The 27,923-nt window shown below is 49.8% G+C and overlaps 1 protein-coding gene across 5 annotated transcripts in view; it reads right to left on the bottom strand.

Annotated features, from left to right (window-relative positions):
* Window positions 1-27,923, bottom strand: part of ARHGAP44 (Rho GTPase activating protein 44) — a 191,697-nt gene that overhangs the window by 49,733 nt on the left and 114,041 nt on the right. For 4 of the 5 annotated variants that reach the window (XM_082373281.1, XM_082373283.1, XM_082373280.1 and 1 more), the window contains 11 exons: window positions 26,387-26,455; window positions 24,084-24,165; window positions 23,525-23,652; window positions 17,699-17,810; window positions 17,204-17,285; window positions 13,490-13,570; window positions 10,461-10,574; window positions 9,762-9,853; window positions 7,599-7,779; window positions 987-1,004; window positions 76-297 (listed from right to left, as the gene is read on the bottom strand). In XM_082373281.1, coding sequence (XP_082229407.1) covers window positions 76-297; window positions 987-1,004; window positions 7,599-7,779; window positions 9,762-9,853; window positions 10,461-10,574; window positions 13,490-13,570; window positions 17,204-17,285; window positions 17,699-17,810; window positions 23,525-23,652; window positions 24,084-24,165; window positions 26,387-26,455 — 1,181 coding nt within the window. The remainder of the gene's footprint in view (window positions 1-75; window positions 298-986; window positions 1,005-7,598; window positions 7,780-9,761; window positions 9,854-10,460; window positions 10,575-13,489; window positions 13,571-17,203; window positions 17,286-17,698; window positions 17,811-23,524; window positions 23,653-24,083; window positions 24,166-26,386; window positions 26,456-27,923) is intronic. The other variant, XM_082373282.1, reaches the window with a different exon arrangement.

Here is a 27,923-nt window from a genome sequence, read left to right as displayed (position 1 = left end):
GCAGGCCAGACTGACCCAGGCCGGGGCGGGGGGGGGGGGGGTTGGTGCGGGGGAGGACGACAGCGCCCTGCTTACCTGATCCGCTCAGCCCCGGGCTGGAGGCCGAGGCCGGATGGAGAGAGCGCGGGCACCGCGGGGCCGTCGGGGGCCTGCTCCGGGAGGGGCGACGGCAAGGGCGGGGCGAGCTCCGCGGATGGGGCCGGGGGCTGCATGGTGGGCGGGGCGCAGGACGCCTTCCGGCCGGCCGAGGAGCCTCTTCGAGCCACCCACGACGTGTCCATGACCCTCACGCCCATGCTGGCCAGGGACAGAGACACCCAGGCTTAGCCGCGCGCGCCGGGCGCCGGGGTTCCCTCCCCCACCAAGCGCCCCCAGCGCAGCCCGAGCATCTGCTGGACCAGGGAAGCGAGGCAGCCGCCAGCCGTGCTCCACGGACAGAGGCGCTTGAGCGTCACGGCAGCTCCGGGCGGGGCTCCCACCAGCGGCCCGGGCACCGCGGGCCTTAGGACCACCGCCCGCCCAACAAGCTCCCCAGAATCCAAGCTTCCCTCAGAGCAGAGCGCGGCCTCACTGGGGGGCACCCACTCCTCCCAAGTGGGAGGTGGAGGCGGGCGGGACAGCGAGGGAGGGACAGCACCGGACTACACCAGGGCACCGGCCAGTAGGGGACATCTAAACGTCCATCTTTCTTCTTTTTGTCACTCGGGGGTGGAGGGCACGGGACCGACTCAGGATTCCCGCGCCAGCCCCAGGGTGCTGGCTGAGCTACAACCTCTGCAGGGTCTACACAGCAGGGAAGGCTGATCACGCCCCTGGTCAGTCCCCACCCCGACTCCACTTTAACGAGGGGAAGACAGTCAGCTTTGAGTAAATCGGCCAAAGCAACCAGCCACACACATTCGCCCCCTTGCAGAGCTCCCTACGGCATAGCTCGCTTAGTGGTCAGAGACTGAGCGTGGCCTCGTAGCTACCCAAGGATACCGTACCTTTGGATTTTCCTAAGGCTGCAGGGACAGAAACATACAGATATTAGTGTCGAAAAAACTGCGCCCTCCTTGGGACACACAGCTTGTCTCTGTCAAGGTCTGTCTTGTCTCTTGCGTCTGTCAAGGCTAAGCCTGGGGCTTTTACTGTGCCATGAAACTGTTTCCGTTTAGCTGGTCTCTCTAGTTAAAGTGACTTTTCTGTTTGTACGGGTGAAAATCATCCTACCAAGCTTGCAGGGGAATAAAGAGAGAAGCCGAAGAGCTGACACTGGTCAGGAATAAGGGAGGAAAAAGATCCGTGGAAGCAGCAGTCCACTCTCTTCTCAGTTAATGGTTTAGAAGGTGGCTAATCCCTTCCTCTGGCCTAGGAGGTAACTGGTTCCAGGGTACGCAGTCGAGGCCTCCACTGACTAAGGCCAGAGCCAATCCTTCCAGTGTGAAGGGAGACACGGACATCCACGCAGGGAGGACACCAGCCAGCACCGGCCTCCCCTGCGTATGTACACAGAGGGCCGTACTCACACCCACGCTGGTCAGAAGCAAAGAGCTATTACATCACGACATTCTAGCCACCTCACAGAGGGGCAGCAAGATCCAAAGAAAAGGTCCACGTTTGGGGATCGGTTGTAGCAGGTGGGATGTGGGTCCTTTAAGGAAATGTGCGGGGACGGACCCTCAGTGAGAAACACAGAGGAGAACGATGCTACAGCCGTGCACGTAGGGGACGGACGGCTTCTGACACGCTTTCCCCTGGGGGCGGGGACCCAGAGACCCCTTCCTGTCGAGTGTCACTGTTAATAGTTCTCATCTCCAAGGCATCTTGGGGGCGGTCAGTCTCTCTCCAGGACCCACCTTGCAAGTCATCTTGCCTCTGAGGACCCTCCACCAATAAACAAGCACCTTCTATACGAGATCCAATCACCCCTGGAGGCCACTCAAAACTCTGGGACAGGGTCCAATTGCGTCCCCCAGTATTTAAAGTGGGCTGCAGGGGAGTATCAAACTATGCCCCTTGGGCTTCCAAGTTTATCAGGCTGAAAAAGAGCAAAAAGCTTAATATTCCACTTGCGGAAGCAAACTGATACCACTTAGTTGCAACGTTGGCGAGGAGGGCAGGATTTTTCCCGTGGTGATCAACAGAAGCCCTAGGGGATGGAGGTCTCACGCTGTGCTCTCTTCCTTACCCTATTCTCTCTCACTTAGAAAGACCTTCCCCATTTGGGATGAGAGGCGTGGGCTTTGGGATCAGGGCTGGTGGGGGACACCTTCTATTTCCAAACACATCTTCCAGCACTGTTGACCCCAGATACCAGGTTCCCTGGTGATCTCCTGGTTTACCCAGGGGAGGGCACGGTCGGGGGGAGGACCAACGAGACCCGCTAAATATCATCGGCAAAGCATCAGCAACCAAGAGTCGAGAGGTGAAATGCACACCCCTGCTTTTATAAAGAGACAGCTGTGCCGACTGTAATCACCACTCTCCCAGCTGAAGTGACTTTCATATGGGAAGCAGCGTCCTCTGTGTCCAGGAAACACGCATCAAAGGTTCACTGACATTTTCAAAAGGCAATAAAAATCTTTTTTTTTTTTCAAGTCTTTGTATAGACATACACTTTTATTTCACTTGGGTAAATATCTAGGGATAGAATGGTTGGATCACATGGTGGGTAAATGTTTAACTTTTGCAGAAACTGCCAAACTGTTTTCCAAAGTGGTTGTTCTATTTTACACTCCCGCCAGTATTCTATGAGCGTTCTAGTTCCTTCATACAAAAGGCAATAAAAATCTTTACAGAGCGAATCAATCACAGTGGCAACAGCAATACTCTCAGAGGCCTCAAAGCATATTACCTTCAGAAGCAAATAAAGATTTGCTTGGAAGATTGGTAGATTTAACTGTCCGAACGTCTAGCTAGAACTTCACCCAAAGACAAAAATTACAAAATTGCTTGGCACGCTGCTGAGAGGGGGGAGCTATTCAGAGGAGGAAGAATACAACCAGAGGTTATGTAAGCAGGTCACAAGTCTCCGCTCATTGTTTTATCACATAAAGAAGCAATAGTCACCAGAATCAAAGAACTGTGTGTTATTTAAAAATAACCGGGACTTCCCTGGTGGCGCAGCGGTTAAGAATCCGCCTGCCAATGCAGGGGACACGGGTTCGAGCCCTGGTCCGGGAAGATCTCACATGCCGCGGAGGAACTAAGCCCGTGCGCCACAACTAGTGAGCCCACGAGCCACAACTACTGAGCCCACGTGCCACAACTACTGAAGCCCACGCACCTAGAGCCCGTGCTCCACAACAAGAGAAGCCACCGCAGTGAGAAGCCCCTGCCCCGCAACGAACAGTAGCCCCCGCTCGCCACAACTAGAGAAAGCCCGCGCACAGCAACGAAGACCCAACGCAGCCTAAATAAATAAATAAATAAATAATAAAATAAAATAAAAATGACCAAGTTCAATCAATCAGAAACAACCAACTCCCTTAGAAGTCACTGCACAGATACCTACATCTCGTATGGATGTCAAAGATTTCCCATGGCCACTGCTTCCGGTGAAAACGAGAGGAACTTGGTTTTCGGATCCCTTTATGGCTGAATCAAGGGAGAAGCGAGAAACCAGAGGCCAGGAAGAACCTCCGAGAAGCAAAGGGTTTGGAAGTCAATAAGCAGAAGGCAGGGGCACGTGGCAGAGTCCAGGAGGGGACCTGGGCAGAGCCTCCCTTCTGGACTTCCTGGGTGTTCTAAGGAGGGAGCAAGGTGATGGGAGGCGAGGGCCTGCAGCATCTGGGGAGCTGACCCTGAGACACATGGCTCCCGTTCCTCCTTTAGGGTAAGGTGACAAGGGGCAGGGAATTCAGGCTTCTCATACCTGCTCACCCTCAGGATTAACGCAGGGCAGGGCAGGGCAGCTGGCAAATCCTCACCTTGGCAAGGCAGCCCCGGCTGAAGTCTACTTTACCCTGTTTCACTCCTCCCAGTCTACAGGAACCTCATATTTGCAGGGAACTTACCCTAAGCTACACTTCGTATTTTCCATGAGAGACTGTATCATGGAACAGGTCTCCTTGATTCAGGAAATGGAGTGGCATTCCTGTTTTAAAGTCTGTAACCTGGCAGGCCACACAGGGAAAAGATAAGATCTAGGACCTTAAAAATTAGGAGACAAAGGCCTGCCCCAGAAAAAAAGAAATCTGAAAGTTGGAGATTCCAGCATAAGAACAGGTATCTACAGAGAGAACACATGTATTACTGAGAACAGAAGTTTGCTGTGGACCATTCCAGGTGACGAGCCGTCAGGGGTTAGTGGTTGTTTTTTGTTTTTCTTTTGGCCCCTGTAGGGTAGACATCTGTCATGCTGTTTTTATTTTATTCATTTTTGGCTGTGCTGTGCGGCACGCAGGATCTTAGTTCCCTGACCAGGGACTGAACGCGTGCCCCCTGCAGTGGAAGTGCGGAGTCCTAACCACTGGACCGCCAGGGAAGTCCCCTGTCATGCTGTTTTTGAATCCTGGTCAGGAACAGTCCTAAGCAGAGATGTCAGCCAACGTATGGCTTTGAGGAATTCAAGTCTACAGAGATCAGAAAGGTTTAGATTTTTGTTCTAGAGATCAGTTACACTTGGGAAAGACCCACCAAGAGAAAGGAGGAAAGAAAACCTGGTATCTCCCCAAAAACCCACAGAAGCTTTGGGAGTTCCTGCACCGTTTAAGGTGAACTTGGAGGTCAGGCAGCAGTGGCAGGATGGGTGCCAAGGTGAATGATAAATAAGAAGGATCCTAAAAATCCTGGCTTAGCCTTGTCTGCAGTCCCCCAGGAAGGCCAAAATCCGGTATTTGCAGCTCCTCTAGGGATAATTCCTCTCCTAAATACATAACAACAAAGTTTCTTCACCTCCCCAGTACAAATAAAACCTGGAGTCACCTGGCAACATTTCACAGACCTGGTCTCAGCATCCACAGATGTGTAAATCCTGGAAATGTGGAAGCAGAGGCAGGGCCTGGGCCAAGAATGCACCTCCCAAAGCCCCAGCTGACCAATCCAACCCCAAAATATAAGTCAAAGTTTCCCCTGGTACCCAGAACTCTCTAGGTAAGCTTGTTTTACCCCAGGTTCAGGCTCTCTCTGAAGTAAAATTCCCGCATCCCCCATCCACGACGTAACCCCTTTCAGAGTGGCTGTCTTTTGGAGGCTCTCCATCCTTCCACTAGGTCTGCAGAGGACCTCAATATCCACAACTGAAAAAAACAAGTCCCTTGGAACACGAGTCCTGTCTCATGACAACAGGCTTTATGATCTAATAAATTTGGGAAATGATGCCACAGCGCCTTGTGAAGATGCATGGCACGTCACAGCGTGTAAAAGACCCTAAGAAGTCATACACTCAAGAAAGGGTTTCGACGTGTTGAATCCTGTGTTTCAGGGACACATGAGACCCCAGATTTCCCTCTCCTTGCCTCGTGCCCCAACATAACCTAGCATCAGTGGAACTAGTGTTCCATAGAGCACTGTTCAGATCGCTCCCGAACTTCTCAATTACATGTGCTTATTCCAGATTACAGAACGTCCAGGCTAAGGTCCGGGGGCAGGGCCGCTGGTGAGGCAAGACCCCTGCAGAGCAGTTACCAGCACAGGCTGAGGATGAGTCACGCACTAAACTGAGCTCTGAGGGAGGCCGCCAGCCTTGGTGTAAATATCCTCGTGGATTCGGGGGCTGCTGTCGGCTGGCCCTGGTGGAGGCCCCCTCAGGATCAGAACGCAAGTGAACTGGCTAGAGGCACGTCAGGTTTCAGGAGTGGAAAGCGCAGCTGCACCGAGCTGCACGGGGGCAGAAAATCACTGGTATCCTTTTTTTTTTTTTTTAAGCTTGTTCTGATTATCTTTAGTTGCATAACAAACCGCCCTCGAAATTTAGTAGCTTATTAATCCAGGCCACAAATCCACAATTTTGGGAGAGTTTGGCAGGGACAGCTTGACTAGTCTACACAGCACTAGCTGAGGTGGTTTGACTTGTGTAGTTCTAGCCTCTGTAAACCCCTAAAAACCCTCTGGTGGTAAGGCCCCAGCAGCATCTGTAAAGCTGCCTGCAGCCCCTGGGGTCCCAGTGGGATGGCAGTCTGTCCACGGAAATCCCAATGACCTTGGCTTTTTATACTCAGAAGACCATACTGTAGGGGCCAGTGGATGTTGAACGCCCTGAGATTCCACAGTGATAACTTTCTCATAGAGGTCACCTGCATGGCTTTTCAGAGGGGACTGGGAATCAGACGAGGTCTGGCAGGGTGGAGCCCACCTCTGATGCAGAAACACGTGGGACCAAAGGACCAGAACTGCCCCTCCAGGGCGTCCCCCCGGCGAGAGACACTTCACACAGGAGCTGAGTCGCTTAAAACTGAGTTTTAAAGGCAAATTCCAATGCATTTGCTAGCTCTCTCGCTCTCTCTCTGTATCTCTGTCTCTCCCCACCATGAGGCAAAGATCAGATTCTAAGTATGCTTTTTTTTTTTTTTTTTTATAGATTGGCGAAATCTCCCCCTACTCCCTTTAACTTCTAAGAATTTCCAGCTTTTCTTTCCCCACCAGACAGAATACAATGAACAACAGCGCAGAGCAGAGAAACGCCCCGCACCCGCCTCTCACAGGAAGGGTCTCTGCTGGGGAAGGGAACGAGCAGGGACACTGGTCCTTGTGAACACTCCCCATCATCACAGGACACAGGTGTGGGTCTCCAGGGTCGACTCCCACTCAGAAGAGAAGAGGGGTGGAAAGTAAGACTCACGTACCTCCACAGTTCTGGGTTTTTCAACCTTTCCTCTGTAGGACACATTAGCCGATGACTCAAGCCCACGTATGTGGGTGCCAGGGCTGAGCTGACACCTCCCGTGAATCAGCTGTGCTCGTTAGGAAACCTGTTTACGCCCATTTGACTTCTTATGGGAATCACATCATGCAATTACATATTATGTGAACTGATTTAATATGGGTGCAAGAGGGTCATTCCTATGCGAATTAAGCTGGGCGCATTTATGAGTCTCATAACAACTGCATCAAAGTAGGTGTAGGTGTCGATCATAAAAGATGGGAAAACAACTCTTAGAGACTTACAAGGATTTTACACTCAGACTGCTTCAAAGTTTAGGTTTTCAATCTGTTTCAAAGAGACTGAAACTGGGGATGTTAAACTCCACACTGCAGGTGCTACTGATGCAAGAATGTTGCTGAGGGGTGCAGACGAGCAGACCCATCATCAGAATAAAACCGCTGAAGATTTGAGAACTGATGCACATTTGTAAATTTTGAGTGAAAATAAAGTGTTCAGTATCTTTTTTTTTCAGTTTCCCCTTTTGACCCACTTTTTTTTCTTTTGATGAGAACTAATCAATACTGATCACAACCGTCAGCTCGGAAGGCTGCACTTACTTCCGGCCTGAAGGGTGGGAAGCAAGCCTCGCACCCCGAATAGCACAGATGGAAGCATCAAGAATGAACTGACATGCTAACAGACACAACCCACTTAAACTGCTGCTGGTAAGTGCAGCCTTCCTGCCATCCCATCTGAATCAATCCCTCCATCCCACAACCCCCAACACTGAGAAAGGGATGCTAGTTCATACCCATCCTTTTTGTAAAACTCCAGCATCATGTTATCCGTGGCAACGCTGAGGGGCCGGCGGGCCTGCTCGGGCTGGCGCCGGTCGGCAGGGTCCATGTCTGGGGAGGGCATTGAGCTGTAGTTGGCATTGTGGTTCACGTGCACCGGACTCCCGTAATTGCCCGTGATGTTGAACTCTATCTCTGCGGGGAAGACAGAATGGGTGCACATGGTCTGTGGGTCGGCCACACCCTTCCTGGGCAGGAGGGAGATAGCAGAGGTGGCCACTTCTTTATGTGTCACCCCTGAAAATCTTGTCCCATGGTTCAGTGTTAGATCATCTATTGATATTAATTCATCTTAATATAATTCATCCTATTACCAGGTGAATACATGTGCTCACCTAGCGGGTAATACGATGGGCATTTAATAAAGCATTTTTCATTTGTGATTCACAAAACAAATTTAGCCAAATAGGAACAGATGGGTACTTTTTTCTTGAAAAAGGCAAAATAATCTATCTCAAACCTTGTCTTTAAAAGTGAAATGCCAGAGCATTCTAAATCATATCAGGAAAAAGAGCAATGCCCACTCTCAACACTGTTATCTGACACTACTGAAGAAGTGCTAGCCAATGGAATTAGTCAAGAAAAGAAAATAACAGGCAATATTATTATCTGTAGATGATGATGATGTCTTTCTGGAAAACCAAAGAGAAAAATAAATTTTAAAGGATTAGAAATAGAAAGAGATCTCACTAAGACTGTGTGCTATCAAATGGATTCTAGTCTCATCCTTTCCTGGTCACAGCCTATTTATGTGCAATGATAATGAATGAGCACAGAACTTACAGAATTATGCCTTTAACTCCTACCTCCTATATTTCTTTATCCTGATTTCCTATCCTCACCCGACTGTGTCATCAATTGAACTCTTATTTCAGAGCTGTCACGGTCAAAACACATGAAGCCAAAAGACAATCAAACTTTAATGTTAGATCAACACTAAGTGATTACTTCTGATGAACAGAGCAGAGAATTATTAATATTATATCCCCACATGAGTTAATAGTTTGTTGTTGCACAGCCGAAAGCATACCCTTAATATTTACTAAACATAAGGTACAGTACTTTTTTAAAAAGCAAACACTGAATTTAATGTAACAACTGCTGTCTGTCTCTTCAAAGCTGTCACCACTGCAAGTCATTCCCTTATCCAATGGTGCTTCCACGCTAAGAACATTTATGAAACTCCATCTTAGGGAGCTGTCTTGAGAGCTTCATTTTGAACAAGGTACAGAAAAGAATCTTGTTGCCTCTGAGCCCCATCGTTACATGTTGAGGGCAACTCCAAGGACACAGCCTAGCGCAGTGAATGGATGGCGCCCAGGTGATCCCCAAGCCCGGAATAAAAGTTCATGTTCATCTCCAAGCCACTCTCTCACTTTGTCCCAGCTTACCCTTCCCCCTCCCCGTGTCCTCAAGTCCATTCTCTAGTACCACCAAATGTAAAATAGATAGCTAGTGGGAAGCAGCTGCATAGCACAGGGAGATCAGCTCGGTGCTTTGTGACCACCTAGAGGGGTGGGAGAGGGAGGGTGGGAGAGAGGGAGACGTAAGAGGGAAGAGATATGGGGATATATGTATATGTATAGCTGATTCACTTTGTTATAAAGCAGAAACTAACACACCATTGTAAAGCAATTATACTCCAATAAAGATGTTAAAAAAAAAATATGGAAAGGAGGCATGACTATTGCCAAAAAAAAAAAAAAACAAAGTTCATGTTCACCTCAACTCCAGGTTCATCCTCTGCATCTACAGAGCACAACATCTCTCTTTTTTTTTTTCTGCTTCAGCATTTCATGATTGACAGATTTAAAGAAACTATGGTGTAGATGTTAGACCAATAAAATCTGAGGGTATGGTTAGCACAGCACCTTCAGGCCAGAATGTCCCTTGACCAGGGATGAGAGTAAGAAGTTGCCATGACTTGACCCCATTCCTGAGTGGTGTGTGTGTGTGTGCGTGTGTGCACGTGTGCTTGTGTGTAGGAGGATTAAAAACAAACCAAATATACACACACCTGTGGCCAGTGGTACTCAGAGGTTTCAAAGGTTCGGAACTCACAGCGACACTCCCATTTCCACAGAAGCCCACTCCCACACCCGGATGCTGCCACGTACCCCCGGGGAAGAACCAGTCTGCGTGCTGGATGATGGGCTCGATGATCCCGACGATCTGCAGCGAGACCGTGGTCATCATTTCCGTGATGTTCCTGTGAGCACAGGACAGAGCGGGGCAGGGCGGGGTGAGCGGCCAAGGCAGGGAAGGGGCCCCGGACCAGAAGTCTGAGAGCAAGCATCCTCTCAGGAAGGACACTTCACCTTTCTGAACCTCTCTCCCCCTCTACGGAATGGAGATACCCCAGGAGTCCTCCCTACAGGAGACGAGCAAGTAACATACTCAAAATCGCCAAGTATGAGGCACCTTTCGGTGTGAGGTATGATTCTCATAACTGCCAGATTCTTCCTTTTCCCAGCTCTGTTCTCCCTTTTGAGACAGCCCTCTGTCCCTCACGTGCTGGGATGTGTGCTGTTCACAGGGGGCCAGGGAGGCCTGGAAGAGCTTGCCGTGCCTAGTGCTGACTCAGAGGAGCTCAGAGAAGACCCTGACTGCAGGCCCAGCTCTGAGACTACCAACGGGAAAGATCTGAAGAACGCTGGGTCTCCTCCTGAGCCTAAAGAAGGAGCAGGCCAAGACAGACATATGACCTGACACACACATGAGGCTGGTGTTTATCCGGGGCCCTGGCCATCCCGCCCAGGCCCCAGCAGCCCCCTGCCCGCAACGTGACCCACACACCCCTTCCTCCCTGGACTCACCCTTCCGCTTGTGGCCACAGCAAGTTGGGTCCTAATACAATTGCCATGTTACTGGGAGTCATCTTGTTGACATCTTGATATTCTGAGAGTTTGGATAAAAACTTGATCAAGTATCTGAAAGGAAGTGAGAAGGGCCAGGTTTAACAAGGGCTCAAAACCAGCCGTGGTCCCCCAGCACCGGGTGGAAACTTCTCTTACTGATAACAAGATTCATACATCCTACAATATAATCAAGACGTGTCACGTGGCAGGACACGAGAACGCTCCAAAAACAGACGGACTCAGCTGTCACTCGGCTAGCTGTCAACATTTGCTTCGATTAACCCTGGCCAGAAAAATTCTCCATCTTTCCTTTTGACCCACTACACAATGACTGAAAGTCCTTCCTTCTTTTCAAACCTCTGTCACCTGCCATCCTCCCTGTGTGCAGAAGTGACAAGCAGTGTGTAGGTGTCATTGGTGGGGACATTTACATGCTAGGGGTGGCGCCCCCTGGGGTTAACCACAGTGGGGCTCTGAGAGCCAATGAAGAAAAAGTTAAACCTAGACTTAGCACGTGGCCCAGCAATTCCACTCCTAGAGAAATATGTCCACACGCAAATGTGGACACAAATGTTCCCAGCAGCATTATTCACCACAGCCAAAAAGGGGAGATCACCCACAGGTCCATTAAGGGATGAACAGATGAATCAAATGCAGTCCATCCAGACAACAGAATACTATTCAGCCCTAATAAGGAATGAAGTACTGACACATGCTACCACACGGATGGACCTCAGAAGCGTGATGCCAAGGGAAAGAAGCCAGACACTTTCTTCCCATGTTGAATGGTTCCATCTCTATGAAATGCCCAGCACAGGCAAATAGACACAGGACGTAGATGAGTGTCTGCCAAGGACTGGCTGGGCAGAAACGGGGAATGACTGCTACTGGGCACAGAGTTTCTCTTTGGGGTGATGAAAACGTTCTAAAATTAGACAGTGGGGGATAGCTTCACAGCTCTACAGATTTACAGAAAGCCACTCGATTGTACACTTTAAAAGGGTACAATGGTATATGAATTGTATTTCAACAAAGCTATTATTTAAAAAAAAAATCAGTAAGTGAGCTGTGCACAAATGAAGCACAAAAAGAGCTCTCACAAACCACACCAAACCTGCCAGGCCCCACGGAGGCCCCGGACTCTCAGTTACACAGGTGGCGGGTCCAGTCCCGTTCTGCCTGGACGACAGTGAAGCGGCTCCTTCAGGAACTGCTGGCTTTCCTTCTGCCCATGGAGCAGAAAGGCCACAGAGGCCCCTAAAGCTGCCACTGGGCCACCTCTACCCACAGCGTCTCCTGCAGCGTCTCCTGCCACTGGGCCACCTCTACCCACAGCGTCTCCTGCCACTGGGCCACCTCTACCCACAGCGTCTCCTGCCACTGGGCCACCTCTACCCACAGCGTCTCCTGCCACTGGGCCACCTCTACCCACAGCGTCTCCTGCCACTGGGCCACCTCTACCCACAGCGTCTCCTGCCACTGGGCCACCTCTACCCACAGCGTCTCCTGCAGCATCTCCTGCCACTGGGCCACCTCTACCCACAGCGTCTCCTGCAGCGTCTCCTGCCACTGGGCCACCTCTACCCACAGCGTCTCCCGCCATGTCATACCCTCCAAGAGGCCACACATGCCTGGACCAGGATGTGGGACCTGAGCTGAGTCAATCCACGGGCTGGCCAGTGGCCTAGCAGCACTTGAAGAGTCATACCGATCTGATTCTTGCTCTTGGGATTTTTTTTTCAATTTTGCATATATATAAATTCACCAATTTAAGCATTTTAAGTGTATAATTCAGTAGCGTTAAATACTTTCACACTGTGATGCAACCATCACCACTATCCATCTCCAGAATTTTTCATCACCCCAAAGTAAAACTCTGCACCCATTAAATGACAGACCACCTGCTGCCCCACCCCCTCAAAGCCCCTGGCAACCACCATTCTACTTTCTGTCTCTATGAACTGACTACTCTACGTACCTCTTATGAGTAGGACTGTTCAGTATTCGTCCTTTTGTGTTTGGCTTCCCTCAGTTAGCATAAAGCCTTCAAGGTTCATCCATGCTGTAGCAAGAATTAGAATGTCCTTCCTTTTGAAGGCTGAATATTGCATTGTATCTGTACTTTGTTTATGCATTTATCCATCACTGGACATTTGGGCTGTTCCCACCTCTTGGCTATTGTGAATCACGCTGCCATTAACATAGGTGTACAAAATCAAGCCCCTACTTTCAAAATCTTTTGGGAATACATCCAGAGGTGGAATTGCTGGGTCGTACAGTAATTCTATGTTTAAGTCATGAAAAGTTACTCCTGGGATTTTTAACAGGAAAACAGAAATAATCAGGCAGATGGCAGCAGGAGCTGAAGCTGAAAATCTGCATCTAAGGAAGTACCCAGGAGAGGGGGAGGACCAGGGGCAATGCTGGCACAGACGAAGTGATGAGGAAGCAGAAGGTGGGAAGGGGCAAAGCCCGGGAGGGAAAAGATCTGCAGGAGCAGCAGGAAGTGAAATCCTGGTGGTAGCAAGAAAAGTAAGAGACAGACTCGTGGAAAATCGCTGGTGAAAGGTGGAAACCACAGAATATCTCCCAGCCTCTTCTTCCTGCAGCCTAGCTCCAGGACACACCTGCCAAGTCCAGCTTCTCCACAGTGTCCACGGGCACCTATCTTTACGATAAACCCCCGATATCTGGAAACAGCCTGCATTCATCTTTGCTCCTTGCAAATCAAAGAACTTAACTGCATTAGCCAACAGCTGGTCAGGTAGCCTGCAAAGTCTCACAGCCCCTTTTAGTCTGTTTCGTCATGTGCAAAATGGTAATTCACAGCCTCCCAGGGCTGCTTGAGGTTGAAAAGAGACCCTGCATGTTAACCATGCTTTGGACACCATATAACACCATGCCTGCCAGTGACCATGCCTTTTGGCCCGGAAACGCGTGTCTGAGGCTTAAATAAGCTTGACCCAGTGTCTCCAGGGTCCACTCACCGGATGTTGTTGTAATTGGCCTTGGGCAATTTTTCACAAGCATTCCACAGAGCCTGGAGCCTCTTGTCCTGCTCCTGGATGCTGGGAAATTAACAGGAAAAGCCATTGGTTGAGCACAAATCGATGAAGTCCCACCAGGATTCATATTCACCAGCCACAGAAATATTTGAGAAAAAGAAACTAGTCGTTGTTAATGATCATATCAGTAAACTATTATCATTCAAATGTTTGGTTCTTATTATTTCCCCCTCCAAGGTCTCTTTCTGTCTTGCCTGGGCTATTTGAACAAGACTTCCCCTACACAGGTCACACGGCCCAGGTGAATGGGTGCTGGGGCAGCAGGTGAGGGAGGAAGGCAGAGGCCAGACACCTGCTCTGGAGCGGGTGGGGCTGTGGTGTCATCAGGAGGGCGATTCTGTCACAGCAAAAGGACACCAGAAACAGGTCAACCCCACTTTCACACCATGGTGGCAACTGACTGGCCAGTTCCACGGGTATTAGTTAATGCACATTAAGTGTCTTGTCATCTGGCACATAACAGATGCTCAATAAACACCTTCTGAACAAGTAAATTACATGAACTCATACAGACATAAGGACGTCTGACCCTTGAAGACATAACTCAGAGATGGATAATTTCCATGACCAAAGGATTCTCTACTCTACAAAAAGATTTGCTCTAAGGGTTTCTTTATTGATAAACCCTATAAGGATTAAAAGAAATTACTTATAGGACTACATTTTTAAATTTACTTTTCATGAAAACCTACATCAAGGCTGACACGGTTAGGAAGGCCTTATGTTCAAAGAACCTTTTCTCGGGAAAAACTAAAAAGCAAACGCCAACAGGGAGGCCCAGCTCTGACCCCTTGACCCGGGGCCCAAGGCAGGGCAGTGGCCATCGCTGGGTCCCCAGGAGTCCTCCCTCCCATCCTGACCCAGGCAAGAAAAACTCCCTTTTCCACTCCTCAACCCTTGAAAGGGCAGATACTGCCAAGACCTTCCCTTCGATAAAAATCAGCACCCACGTACTGAGGGTCTCCCGTGTGTCGGGCAGAGTCCCAAGGGCTGGGAAGCAGGATGCAATCAGAGGAGACCGTTGCCTCCCCCGCCCGCCCCACCAGCCCAGCTCACAATCTAACCAGCTACACAAACACAGCCTCGAACCCGCAGATCAGTTCTCCGCAGAGAAGGAACACCGGGGATGGGACAGATCCTGACTGCCAGCTGCCTGACATCCGGGTGCCCGGAAGGCGGGCCCGAAGAGTCAGAAGGAGCCCACCAGGCAAAGGTTTCGGGGGAACAGTCGCATGGGAGGGGATGGTCAGCACGAAGAGGGAGAAGTCCTGGGAGTGACGGGAGCCTCGGGCCTTCCTGCCGCCTCTGGGCTGCTCGGCGGGGTTCCTGCATGGAAACACTCAGCACACGTGACCAGCGAAGTCCCAGGCCACCTTGCCTGGCAGACCCCTCACTAGCGCTCCCGCTGCTTCCTGCCAGCCCCCACCCCGACTCCTGGATGGCCCAGCACGTGGCAGAGCTTCCCTGAAGGCCGAGCCCCCGTCACGGTGAGTGTGGCTCTTTGGTGAGATTCAGCTTCACCAAAGGTCAATGGTTATCAACCCAGTAGCCTTGGGAGCTTTGAAACAAAGAGAATTAAACCAGAATCTCTGAAAAGGAGGGTCAGGCATTGAACCTAGGCATCTTTTAAAGCTTCACAGGAAACTGATGCACACAGAGGGTTGAAGTCGGCTGTCCTGGGCAAAACTACCCTCGTTAGAGACTGTGGCCCTGATGGCTGCCACCACCATGCCCAGAAACTTCATGCACAACACGCATCTCCTCCAGGGGCAGAAAGAAGCCTTTGCTTTCCCTTGGTTCAAAGACCTGAGCTCTCTGAGGCATCCGCTCACCCCTATTTCCCAATGGAGCCCAGCTTTGTAAATCATCGGGAACGGTCCCTCTCTGACCCCGAAGCACCGGGCTGCCCTCTCCTCCTCCAGCTTGGTGTCACCAAGACCACCCATATATTCAGTAAATAAAAGGGGCAGTGTCCATCAAGACATGTCCTCACTCATCATCATCCCCAGGACCCCCGTGTCATTCTAGAGAGGCGTGGAGTGCCGTTAAGCACGTGGGTTCCGGAGCCGGACTCCTTGGAGTCAAATCCTCATCCTGTCATTTATTAGACGGCAAGTAACCTGCCACGAACACCTGCTCTGTGACTCGACTTCCTCATCTATAAAATAGGGAAAACAGCACAACCCCCTTCATAGGGTTGTTGTGAAAATCAGATGAGTTAAAAACATATAATGAGCTTAGAACGATGACAAGCCTCTAATAAACACTCAACAAATGGCATCACCTGTGATTATTAGTATCATCGTGGGCTCTCAAACTCACTTTCCACCACGAGATGCAGGAATACCAGGAAGTCAGCCAGCCTTTTAAAATGCATCATCTCTATTCTACCTTGATAAAAAACCAGAGGTGTGCACGGTAACCGGAGCGAGCTTTTTCTAACTCTGCACACGCCAGCCTGGCTTCACCTCCAGGTCAGCTGGGTTCTCTTGCAGCCCCAGTTCTTAAAGAAGCTCATACACACTCCAGCATCCTTTTGGAGCAGCTCAGCTGCCTGCTTTTCACTACTAAATCCCATGACTAGAGACCCCCAGAAATCATCCTTTCATGGGCACTGAGCTCAGTCCTCCCATGAAATGTTCCTCGCCCTCCTGTATCTTTTTCTCCTGGACCATCTCCACCCTCATCTCTCCCAGCCTCTCTCTGGTGCCCATTCTCCTGTGTCCTCCCTAGCCGTGTCCATTTACTCAGTAAAAACCGATTCCTCCAAACAGTAGCAAAATCAGCTCTTACTTAGGGCCAAAGAAAATACATAATACAATCCTAATCACGAATCAAGTGCGGAAGGAAGCCAGGAATCCCATGCTTTGGAGCTACACAGGTGACATGGCTGGGGCGTCACCTGCTGGGCACCAGCCCCCCGATCTCCATACCCCCATCTTCCCGATGCACGACCAGGGTCTGGGCCTCGTTCCTGCCACCTCCCTGCTGAGGCCCCCCTCCAGGCTCACCTTCAGGAAGGTGGGATGGTGTCCACTGCCCGGACATTGTATTTTGATATTAGTTATTCGTTAGTTGTTGTTAATATTTTTTGCCTATTACAGAGGAGGGTAAAGACCCCTGTCACCACTCCCTTGTCCTGCTCTTTTCTCCAGAAGGAATCACCCCCACCCACCAGTGTGAGCCTTTCCAGAACCTTCTTTTATGCAGTTACACATTTATAGAGGCACTCCTAAAATTGTATTGTTTTGAGTGTGTTGGGTGTTTTTTGTATTTCTTCTTTTTAAGACAACAGACTATCCTGTGGGTCCTTGTTAACTTTAGTTCACTCAAAATTAAATCTTCGTATCTTTACACGTGAGCAGGAATAGCTCTACCCATTTTTCGAAGTGCTGCCGGGCATGTGAGAGTGTAGCTATACCGTATTTTATTCGGTCATCCCCTTCTGCTATTCAAGGTGACCACGCGACCAACACCCTGGTACACACCTCTCCGGGCACACGTACAAGCCTTTCCCCGTGACACATACCAAGAAAGGGATTCGCTGGATCCCAGGTGGCATGCTTTCACAATTTCAATAAAGACTTCCAAAAAAAACCACAACCCAGAAGACACCCCGAAACGTGCTGTACTCACTTGGAAGCCTGAATCCACTCATCATAGAGCTCAAAAGTCATCAGAGGTTCTGGCAGCTCCCGGAGGTAAGATTTCAAAGCTCCTGGACATGAACACCATACGGTCCGTGAGCCACTGGGACACGGCAGAGACACACGCTACCAGCCAGCGTCACCATGGGGGCCACGTCCGGGGACGGTTCCCTGACCCACGTGACAAGGTCACACAGTGGCTGCCGCGTGACCGGATCCGAGGCCCTGGCGCGGCCGTGGGCCCTGGGCTGGTGGTCACACTGGCCTCCCCCCCTCATGTTTCCCACCCTCGCCCCTTGCCCCGGCAGGTGGGGGATGGGAAGGCCTCCCTTCAAGGGCCACAGCCACCAGGGCTCAGGCGGGGTCCTGAGCGGACACGCCTGGAGCATGCCGGGAAGCCCGTGGCTCGAGTGGCCCCGACACGTGGCCGCACACCCTGCACGCCCGCCCCTTCCCCCGGAGCCCCTCCAGTCGCGAGGCCCACCTGCAATGGCGTGGGGGTCTGCTGAGCACTCCTGCACATCCACCACGCAGCAATCCAGCGCAGCCTTGAGCTTCTTTAGCTTGGACGCAGATGGGGCTACTCGGAAGAGGCCCTGCCGACAGGACAGAGGGTCACGGGACAGCCTGAACCTCCAAGGCACGAAAGCAAAACGGACAGGCAGGGATTTCCCTGGTGGCCCAGCGGTTAGGAATCTGCCTGCCAGTGCAGGGGACACGGGTTCGAGCCCTGGACCGGGAAGATCCCACATGCCGCGGAGCAACTAAGCCCGTGCGCCACAACTACTGAGCCTGCGCTCTAGAGCCCGTGGGCCACAACTACTGAGCCCGTGAGCCACAACTATTGAAGCCCACGTGCCTAGAGCCCGTGCTCCACAAGAGAAGCCACCGCAATGAGAAGCCTGCGCACCACAACAAAGAGTGGCCCCCGCTCAATGCAAGTAGAGAAAGCCCGCGCGCAGCAACAAAGACCCAATGCAGCCAACTGATAAATAAATAAATAAATAAAGTAATTAATTAATTAATTTAAAAAACCTGACAGGCAGCCGACCCACCCCGTTCCTCCATGATCTCCTAGGTGCATGCTTCCCATCACCGTTTATCGATATTGGAGCAGCAGGACCCAAGCCTCGCCCACAGCTGTGTCCCCAGCGCCTAGTACGGGGTGACCCAGTGTTCTGGTTCAGTACCTCTCTGTTGGATAAATGAACCCTGGGCACTTCGACTTCCTGTTCTTGTGTATTTAAGATATATTTTGGAAAAACAAAAACACTAATTTGAAAAGATACATGCACCCCCAAGTCCACAGCAGCGTTATTTACAATTGTCAAGATAGGGAAGCAAACTAAGTGTCCATCAACAGATGAACAGATAAAGAAGATGTGGTGTATATATACAATGGAATATTACTCAGCTGTAAAAAGGAATGAAACTGTGTCATTTGCAGCAACATAGATGGACTCGGAGGGTATTATGCTAAGTGAAATAAGTCAAACAGAAAAAGACAAATACTGTATGATATCACTTATATGTGGGATCTAAAAAATACAACAAACTACTGAAGATAACAAAAAAGAAGCAGACTCACACATACAGAGAACAAACTAGTAGTTACCAATGGGGAGGGGCAATACAGGGGTAGAGGATTGAGAGGTACAAACTATTAGGTATAAAATAAGCTACAAGGATATACTATACAACACAGGGCATACAGTCCATATTTTATAGAGACTATAAATGGAGTATAACCTTTAAAAATTGTGAATCACTATATTGTATACATGTAACTTATATAATATTGTACAGCAACTATACTTCAATTTAAAAAAAAGGATATATTTTGGAGAAAACTTTGACTGAGACCTGGTCAGAGTTGGAGGTCTAGGAGGTGGATGCATGCACAGAGGTCTACAGTGTGTGTGTGCACCTGTGTCTCTGTGTGTGTCCATGTCTTTGTGTGTCTGTGTCTTTGTATGTGTGTGTCTGTGTCTTTGTGTGTCTGCGTCTTTGTGTGTGCGTCTGTGTCTTTGTGTGTCTGTGTGTCCATTTCTTTGCGTGTCTTTGTGTGTGTGTGTCTCTGTGTGTGTCTGTGTGTCCGTTTCTTTGTGTGTCTTTGTGTGTGTCTCTGTGTGTGTCCGTGTCTTTGTGTCTGTGTCTTTGTGTGTGTGGCTGTGTCTTTGTGTGTCTGTGTCTTTGTGTATGTGTCTGTGTGTCTCTGTGTCCATTTCTTTGTGTGTCTTTGTGTGTGTGTCTCTCTGTGTCTTTGTGTCTGTGTGTGTCCATGTCTTTGTGTCTGTCTTTGTGTGTGTGTGTCTTTGTGTGTGTATGTCTCTATGTCTGCGTATCTCAGGAGGCACAGGGCTACACCTTGAGGAACTCATCAAGGCCATACCCTCAGGGGATGGGCAGACTGAGGGTGGTTTACAAGGGAGCAACGCCTCCGTCTCCTGCAGCCCCTTCGTGTTTTATTCTTAAAGTTACCTTTGAGTCATTGTCACCTCTTCCACGTGAACCACTGCAAAAGTGAGCTACTACCGTATAAAGGGAGAAGGAAGCCAGGGGCGTGTGGAAGGGGAGATGCAAGCAGGTCAGAGTTGGAGGAGAGCCCCCAAGTCACGGGGAAGGTAGATGTGGGTTGAAGACCCGCTGGTTTGTTTCACCTGCTCAGCTCCTTGAATTCTATGATGCAACCCAGACACTGAGACGCTGGCAGGGTCCCCCTTGCTCCTTTAACTGTTTATGGCCACTCAGATTTCCAAGTTCCTTCAGAAGAAAACGTTCCTCATCCGGAACACTGAGTTTTCTGCCTGCTAAGACTGCTAGCCTCCTTCTCAGGATAGGGTATGTCAGATAAATCGATGTCCAAAGCTCTATGGCACCCCTGTGAGGAAGCCTCATGAGCACGTTTGGACCAGTGCATACGTAAGGCTGCTACAGCCCAAAAGCAGGCTGCACATGCACTGAAGAAGCGGGCGAGACCCTCGTCAAGCCACGCCTCAGCCCTGGGGGGAGAGCAACCACACCCGGTGATGGACGGAGTCAAAGCGAAGGGGGCAGAGTTTTCAAAGAGAAGTTTTTAGATCTCTGACCGTGTCACTGAGATGGCTGCTTCGTGCAGTGACAAACACCGGGGGTGCAGGAGTGGGAGGGTTGTTAAAATAGCTTGTGAGCCCAGTTTTCGGGGCGTGAGAGGAAAATCTGCATGGAAATGTTGAAGACGTGGCAGAAAACTCAGGACTGGAGCCCACAGCAGGAGGAGAACCCTGAGTCCTCACTAAGTTCGGGTGAAGCTCTCAGAGAGGGTGATGGTGCTGCAGCAAAGACCAGAGCGAGTGGAGGGCGGGGCCGGGCGGTGCAGATTCCCCCCGATGCTGCCCTGATGCTGCCGGGAGGGGCGGGGGGGACCCAGGAGTCCAGGGAAGAGCTGGTTTCAAGGACGACTATGTTAGCAACTTCACAGGCAGTGATGGCCAAGGAGGCTGGACTAAGTCATGGGAAGTAGCAGTGGGGATCCCTGGGGACCACTGAGGACAGCTTCAGCCCAGTGGTGGGGGCAGAAGAGACCAAAAAAAGAAGAGGAGTGAGTGAGTGAATGGTGGTGAGGATGCAGGAGCAACAGATGATGAGAGCTACTTTAGGAAACTGAGTAGCACAAGCCACTACGGAGAACAGGGTGGAGGTTCCTTAAAAAACTCAAAATAGAGTTGCCATATGATCCAGCAATCCCAGTCCTGGGCATATATCCAGAGAAAACTCTAACAAAGATACATGACCCCCTATGTTCACAGCAGCACTATTCACAACAGCCAAGACATGGGAGCAACCTAAGTGTCCATCAACAGATGAATGGATAAAGAAGATGTGGTCTATATATACAATGGAATACTACTCAGCCATAAAAAAAAATGAAATAATGCCATTCGCAGCAACATGGATGGACATAGAGATTATCATTCTAAGTGAAGTAAGTCAGACAGAGAAAGACAAATATCATAGGATATCACTTATATGTGGAATCTTAAAAAATGATACAAATGAACTTATTTACGAAACAGAAACAGACTCACAGACTTGGAAAACAAACTTATGGTTACCAAAGGGGAACGGGAGTCGGGGAGGGATAAATTAGGAGTTTGGGATTAGCAGATACAAACTACAATACATAAAAGAGATAAACAACAAGGTCTACCATATAGCACAGGGAACTATATTCAATATCCTGCAATAAATCATAACGGAAAAGAATATGAAAAATATATATGTATAACTGAATCACTTTGCTGTACACTTGAAACTAACACAATGTGTTGATTTATAAATCAATGATACTTCAATAAAAAATACGTAAAATAAAAAATTTTAAAAAAGAAATTGGGTAGCATAAAACACAAAACCAAAGTGCAAGGGAAGGAATATGAGGCTGTGGTTGGATTGAGAGAAGAGATTTTTTCTAGGCTTGGGGCAACCTGAGCCTACTTGTTATTAAAGGAGAAGAGCTGAAGCAAAGCTGGGGGGTGGGGCGGACAACGCAAGTGAGAGTGAGGCCTGGTGAGAGGCGGAAAGGTCCAGAAAGAGCAGGTGGGAGAGTCAGGAGACAACACGGGAGAAGTCGGAGGACCTGATCTTCCAGACCCTGTTCACACTGAGTAGGCATGTGAAGGCAGCAATTAATTCTTTTCACTTTTTTATAGAATAATATTGTACAGTTACATTTAGAAACATTCCTTATCTTTCAGAGACACACACACTGAAGTCCTGAAGATGCAATGAGAGAATGCCTGGGATAGGCTTCAAAACGTCCAGGCAGGGGCTGGGGCGGAAGGTGAAGGTAGAGATGGACCTGACTGACCATAAGCCAGGCGATGAGGTGCAGTATCTTCTCTTCTGTCTTTCAGTTTTTCCATAATTAAAAACAAATGATGGGGAAAGAATAGGCCAAGTTTACCTTCCTCCATGAAACCATCCCTCAGGGGCTGAAAAGACCTTACCATCTTTTCATTGGTAATATACATGAAAATGCCTGGCACTTAAAATGGGGTCAAAAAACCCATTTATTCCCATCCGTTCCAAATAGCTGAATCTAAAACACGCCTGGCTTATAGGGGGTAGCAGACATACAGTTTCATCGTTCATCAGCTTCCCCTGCTTCTGCCCCCTCCCTCTCTGCTCCCCCTGGACCTAGTGATACTTAGAGTCCTTATGGACTGTTTTGAATGAATCAGGTTTATGTGACAGATGCTAGACTCCTCTCCCCTCATAAGTTCATAAGCCCCCATCTCACTCTTTTATACTTTGGTCAGTAATAAATGCCCTAAATAAATATTGATTGGCTGATCAGATCAAATGAAGATGGAGTAATGATTTTTAAGTTGCCTGTATAAGAAGCCAAAGATGAGGTCTATCTCCCAGGAAAACATTTACACAACAAGAAAAACAAAAGTCACCGATGTCTCTTTACATGTGGCTCATATGAAATGCTTTCTAATGTCTGTATCAATCATATTTTCAGGATCTCTATAAAAAGGTTAGGATCAAAAATGTTAAAAGGTCTATTTTTTCAATTAGAGAAAGAGGAGGTGGAGGATCAGAGGGGGAAGGAGGGGGAGGGGGAGGAGGAGGGGGAGAAGGGAGAGGGGATGATGAGGGGGAGGAGGAGAGGAGGAGGAGGACAGGGAGGAGGGGGAGGAGGAGGGGGAGGAGAGGAGGGGGAGAAGGAGAGGAGGGGGAGGAGGAGAGGAGGGGGAGGAGGAGAGGAGGGGGAAGAGGGGAGGAGGGGGAGGAGGAGGGGGGAGGAGGAGGAGGGGGAGGAGAGGAGGGGAGGAGAGGAGGGGGAGAAGGAGAGGAGGGGGAGAAGGAGAGGAGGGGGAGGAGGAGGGGAGGAAGGGGGAGGGGGAGGAGGGGAGGAGGAGGGGGAGGAGGACAGGGAGGGGGAGGGGGAGGAGGACAGGGAGGGGGGAGGGGGAGAAGGAGAGGAGGGGGGAGAAGGAGAGGAGGGGGGAGAAGGAGAGGAGGGGGGAGAAGGAGAGGAGGGGGAGGAGAATGCCCCAATCACGTTAAAAATGCAGAAAGAAGGGCCAGAGCGGGGCTGTAAGATCCTCATGTCCCGCAATCCCCCACTGTCCCCGGACAGCGAAGGCTCATGGGAGAAAGCAGGACCAGTTTGAGGAGGGGCAGCTGTACCGCGTCTTCACGGGTCTGGGTTTGTGGGGCTGGGCGAGGATGGTAACAGAGGGATGAGGAGACCCCAGAGGCCCCATGTCGCGGACGAGGAGACCTGCTCAAGGCAGAGCTCGGCTGCGCCCAGACCCACCTCCTCCTGCATCCCACACTCCAGCAGCATCGTCACACACGCCTCGATGGGGAAGGCAATCTCCCGGCCGCTGATCAGGAGGTGCTCCTCCAGGGCCTTCCCGAAGGAAGGTTTCTCCACCCAGGCCTCTGTGGGGGGGAGCGGAGCAAGAGAGGGGTCAGTGGAGGTCACCCATGTGGGCATCTTCCCTTCCTCTGCTCACAATGATTCTCCTAAGGCTACCAAAGACACGGAGCCCAGCTGAGTCTCCATTCTTGTGGTTTTGGGGGATGATGGGGGGGGGGGGGTGGAATGGACGGCCAGCCCATGTGAGCAGAGCTGGTGGGCTTCCTGTCACCCACGCATGCCCACGCACACCCGGCTCACCCCCGTGGGGCAGTGTGTGTGAGTGTGCTTGGCTTCACTGCCGCTGGGGCAAGGCGCCTGCTGGGGGAGGTCCTGGGGCTCATCTAAACGTGGCCCTGCTCGGGGGGCAGCAGGTGACCCAAGCACAGGGCACCAGGCTTCTCTGGGAAGCAGGTTCCCCAGCCTCCCCGGGCCAGGCGAGCTCTGCACTCACCCTGCTGTGCTTTTATCTGAGGCAACACAGCCTGCAGGAGCGTCAGTGACTTCCTGTGGTACTCGGCCTGCACTTCTATGAGCTGAGGAAACACAAGAGCGAGCATTACCCTTTGCTGAAGGGTGGGGAGCACAGGCTGCCGTGCCACTGGGGTGCCCTGCTCTCTCCTCCATCCACCCGCGATGATGGGCATGTGTCTCCTTAGCCTCTGTAGCAGGGGAGTGACCACACATGGAAGTCTGGAAAGCAGGGGAATCGGGGAGGAAGACAGGACACCCCAGAGCTGAGCCTGCCCTCACCGTCGCCCCACCTAGTGAGCACCCCGCCCCCAGTTCTCCCGGCAAAAGGCACCGAAGAGGTGCAACAATGAATGACTATAAATGGAGAACACATTCAGAAATCCGTGTGCCTATGAGATGGTGCTAAATGCCACGAGCCTCCATATATCTTGATTTCTGCCAAAACAGTTCAAGACATAACTGGTCGGAAAACATGCTTGCTCCACAATCCTCTTCAAGTATCTTGGGAGGTAAAATTGCTTTGGTTATCGTGATGCAGGCCAAAGAACAAAGTCCTTCAAGATGTTCTACTTTGCCCATCTCACTACTAAAAAAGCTGCTGAAATGGTGATAAGAGCAGAGGAAAACCTGTGAACAATAGTCACTTCATGTATTTTCTGAATCTCTACCTCCTCCTCCTCCTCCAAAAAAAATCGCGCATGTGTGAGGGAAAAGGTGGGAGTCACTCTGCTGAGAAGTCTGGTGTGAAGAGTAGCTACTGTTATCCCCAAGGAAAACGAAAAGGGAATTTAAAAAAAATCAGAATGTTGCAATAAATGGTACCCAAATGGCAATCAGGTAAGCTAATAACGCCTGGAATGTCAAACAATGTCATTCGTTTTAGAAACTCTAAAATGAAATATTATCTTCACAAGTAAAACTGATGGAACATACTTGAAAATTACTGTGCGCGGGCTTTCTCTAGTTGCGGCGAGTGCGGGCTTTTCATTGCGGTGGCTTCTCTTGCTGCGGAGCACAGGCTCTAGGCACGTGGGCTTCAGTAGTTGTGGCACGCGGGCTCAGTAGTTGTGGCTCGTGGGCTCAGTAGTTGTGGCTCGTGGGCTCAGTAGTTGCAGCTCAAGGGCTTAGTCGCTCCACGGCATGTGGGATCTTCCCGGACCAGGGCTCAAACCTGTGTCCCCTGCATTAGCAGGCGATTCTTAACCACTGCGCCACCAGGGAAGCCAAATCCCACTATTTTAAAATAAACTTTCCAAGTTGGAAGAAATGCCTATCAGCTCAAGAAACTCTGGCCTTCTCAGCCACTGATGCCCGTGCAGGGAGAGTGCTGACGGCCCACAGCTCCGCCCCACGCTTAGCAACACATTTAAGCTTCTCAGAATTCCTCCTCCTCTTTCTTCCCTTTACCTTCCTTCCTCTTCTGTTACTTCCTTGACGATAAAGAGATGCTTTGAGATTTGAGTTTCATTCCCAACTTTAAAAGCAGGTGAGCTTATTAACTGGATTCTTCATTTGTATTTTCTCTTCTCATGTTTTTTTTTTTTTTTTTTTTTCCAGTTGCTTTGTATTTTCCCTGGTAAATAGCCAGGGTCCTAATTATCTGGGCCCCATCATTGAAGTACGGATGACTCAGACCCTGTTTCTCTACTCTCTAAATCTGCTCTCATAGATGAAAGACAGGCAAACAGGCCTCATCAATCCTCGTTTACCTACTTGCCACCGTCTTGGGCAAAAATCTAGATTAAAAAACAAATACGCGCCAGGTGGGGTTCTCTTCTTCTTCTTCTTCTTCCCAAGTTCCTTACTGATGATAGGTTCAGGTTTCTCAACCTTGGCTCTGCTGACATTTTGGGGCTGGATTATCCTCTGTTGTGAGAGTCGTCCTGTGCATTGCAGGATATTTAGCAACAAACTTGACCTCCACCTCCTGGATGCCTGTAACACCTCCCCTCAATGGTGACAGCCAAAAATGTCTCCAGACATGGCCAAACCGCTGCTGGAAGAGGAGACAGAATCACCCCTGGTTGAGAACCACTGCCATAGATCACTGAGTTGCAGTCATCTTCATGGATGAAGCTGAATTTTATTCTTGGGCTTTTGGAGAAATCCATACAAGGAGAACCAGAAGGCAGGATTTATTCACAGGTGGAACAGTCAAAGCCCCATCCATTCTCAGGACGTGCTCGATCCAGGGGTCCTCAGTTTGAGGCCAGCGTTCCTCCCTGTCCGCACCGTGATGCCTGTAAACAGACTTCAGGCAGCCTCACCTTTCTGGATCCTTACCGTTTGAAAGTAGTTTGCATAGTCAATTTCTTTGGCCACAAAACTGTACATGTCAGCCGACAGCTGGTCCTGTAGGGTGTAAAACACAAGGTAGAGAGTGGGTCACGCAGGAGTCTAGGCACCACAGAAGAAAGAGCCTTAACCGTGGTTGATCTCATTTTTCATAATACTTGGCAGATTACAAACTTTGCCCGTGGACGTTCCCATGTCTCCCAACCACGGCTCTAGAGGATGAATAAGCGGGAAAAGAACACCTATGCCAGTGTTTTCCCAGGGCGTTTATTTAACACGTGGGCTACAGCGAGAGTTAGGAAAGCTGGTATGGGGGAGTGATGTGCAAATTACTTCCCTACATCTCTGTGGCAGGCACCACCGTCTGAGGCAGCCCCGCCAGGTACAAACTGTGCTTCTGCTTTCCTCGTCTTGCCGTTGCTTCCCTTTGGTGAGGCTACCTGCCTTGCTCTCCTTCATTCTCAATGCTGATTGGCTGATCACCAGCATGTGGGAAAGAAACAGAAACACACCAAGTCGTGGGAAGCTGGGTAAGACAGGTGGGCAGGGGAAGGACTGCTGATTCCAAACTTGGCAAAACCTGGACTCGTCCAACATCACACACAAATCTCATAGTGTGAACAGTCCTCCACCACTGAGCTTCCCATGGGACCGAGAACAATGGCTGAATGCTGTGTCTGGTTCTGGAAAGTGTTCCCTCCAAGGAAGACAGCTGTCTGTTTCACAGAAACACTCCCTGCAAGGTGCGATAAAAGTGCATCTTGAGAGGATGTAGACTTTGTCAATAACCGTATCTTTGAGCATGTCACATCTCTAAACTTGTGTGTGCAAGTCACGTGATCTCTGACATCCCTCCCTATTTGGTAGCCTTGAGGTAGATCTTCAGAAGAGATGCTTAGTTAAGGAGAAAAGAGTCTATAATGTTCAAGCTGAAGTAACATGAAAATACCACCCCAATGCTTATAGCAGCACTATTTCCAATTGCCAAGATATAGAAGCAACCTAAGTGTCCACTGATAGACCAATGGATAAAGAAGATGTGGTGTATATACAACGGAATACTACCCAGCCATGAAAAAAGAATGAAATCTCGCCATTTGTAACAATGAACAGACCTAGAGGGCATTATGCTAAGTGAAATAAGTCAGACAGAGAAAGACAAATACTGCATGATCTCATAGGTGGAATCTAAAAAACAAAACGAAACGAAAACAGACTCATAGAGAACAAACAGTAGTTGCCAGAAGGGAAGGGGTTGAGGGGTGGGAAAAATAGGTGAGGGGGATTAAGAGGTGTAAACTTCCAGTTACATAATAAATAAGCCATGGGATGTAATATACAGCACAAGGAAGATGGTCAATAATATTGCAATAACTTTGTATGGGGACAGATTGTTACTAGACTTATTGTGGTGATCATTCCATAATGCATGCAAATGTCCAATCATCATGTAGCACACCTGAAACGAACATGATATTGTATGTCAACTATATCTCAGTAAAAAGGAAGAAAAAAAAAAAAACAG

The sequence above is a fragment of the Balaenoptera borealis genome, assembly GCF_965194805.1.
Source record: "Balaenoptera borealis genome assembly, chromosome: 20".
NCBI classification, from domain to species: domain Eukaryota; kingdom Metazoa; phylum Chordata; class Mammalia; order Artiodactyla; family Balaenopteridae; genus Balaenoptera; species Balaenoptera borealis.
Note: the sequence above shows the minus strand (reverse complement) of the source record. Positions and strands in the feature narration are given on the sequence as shown.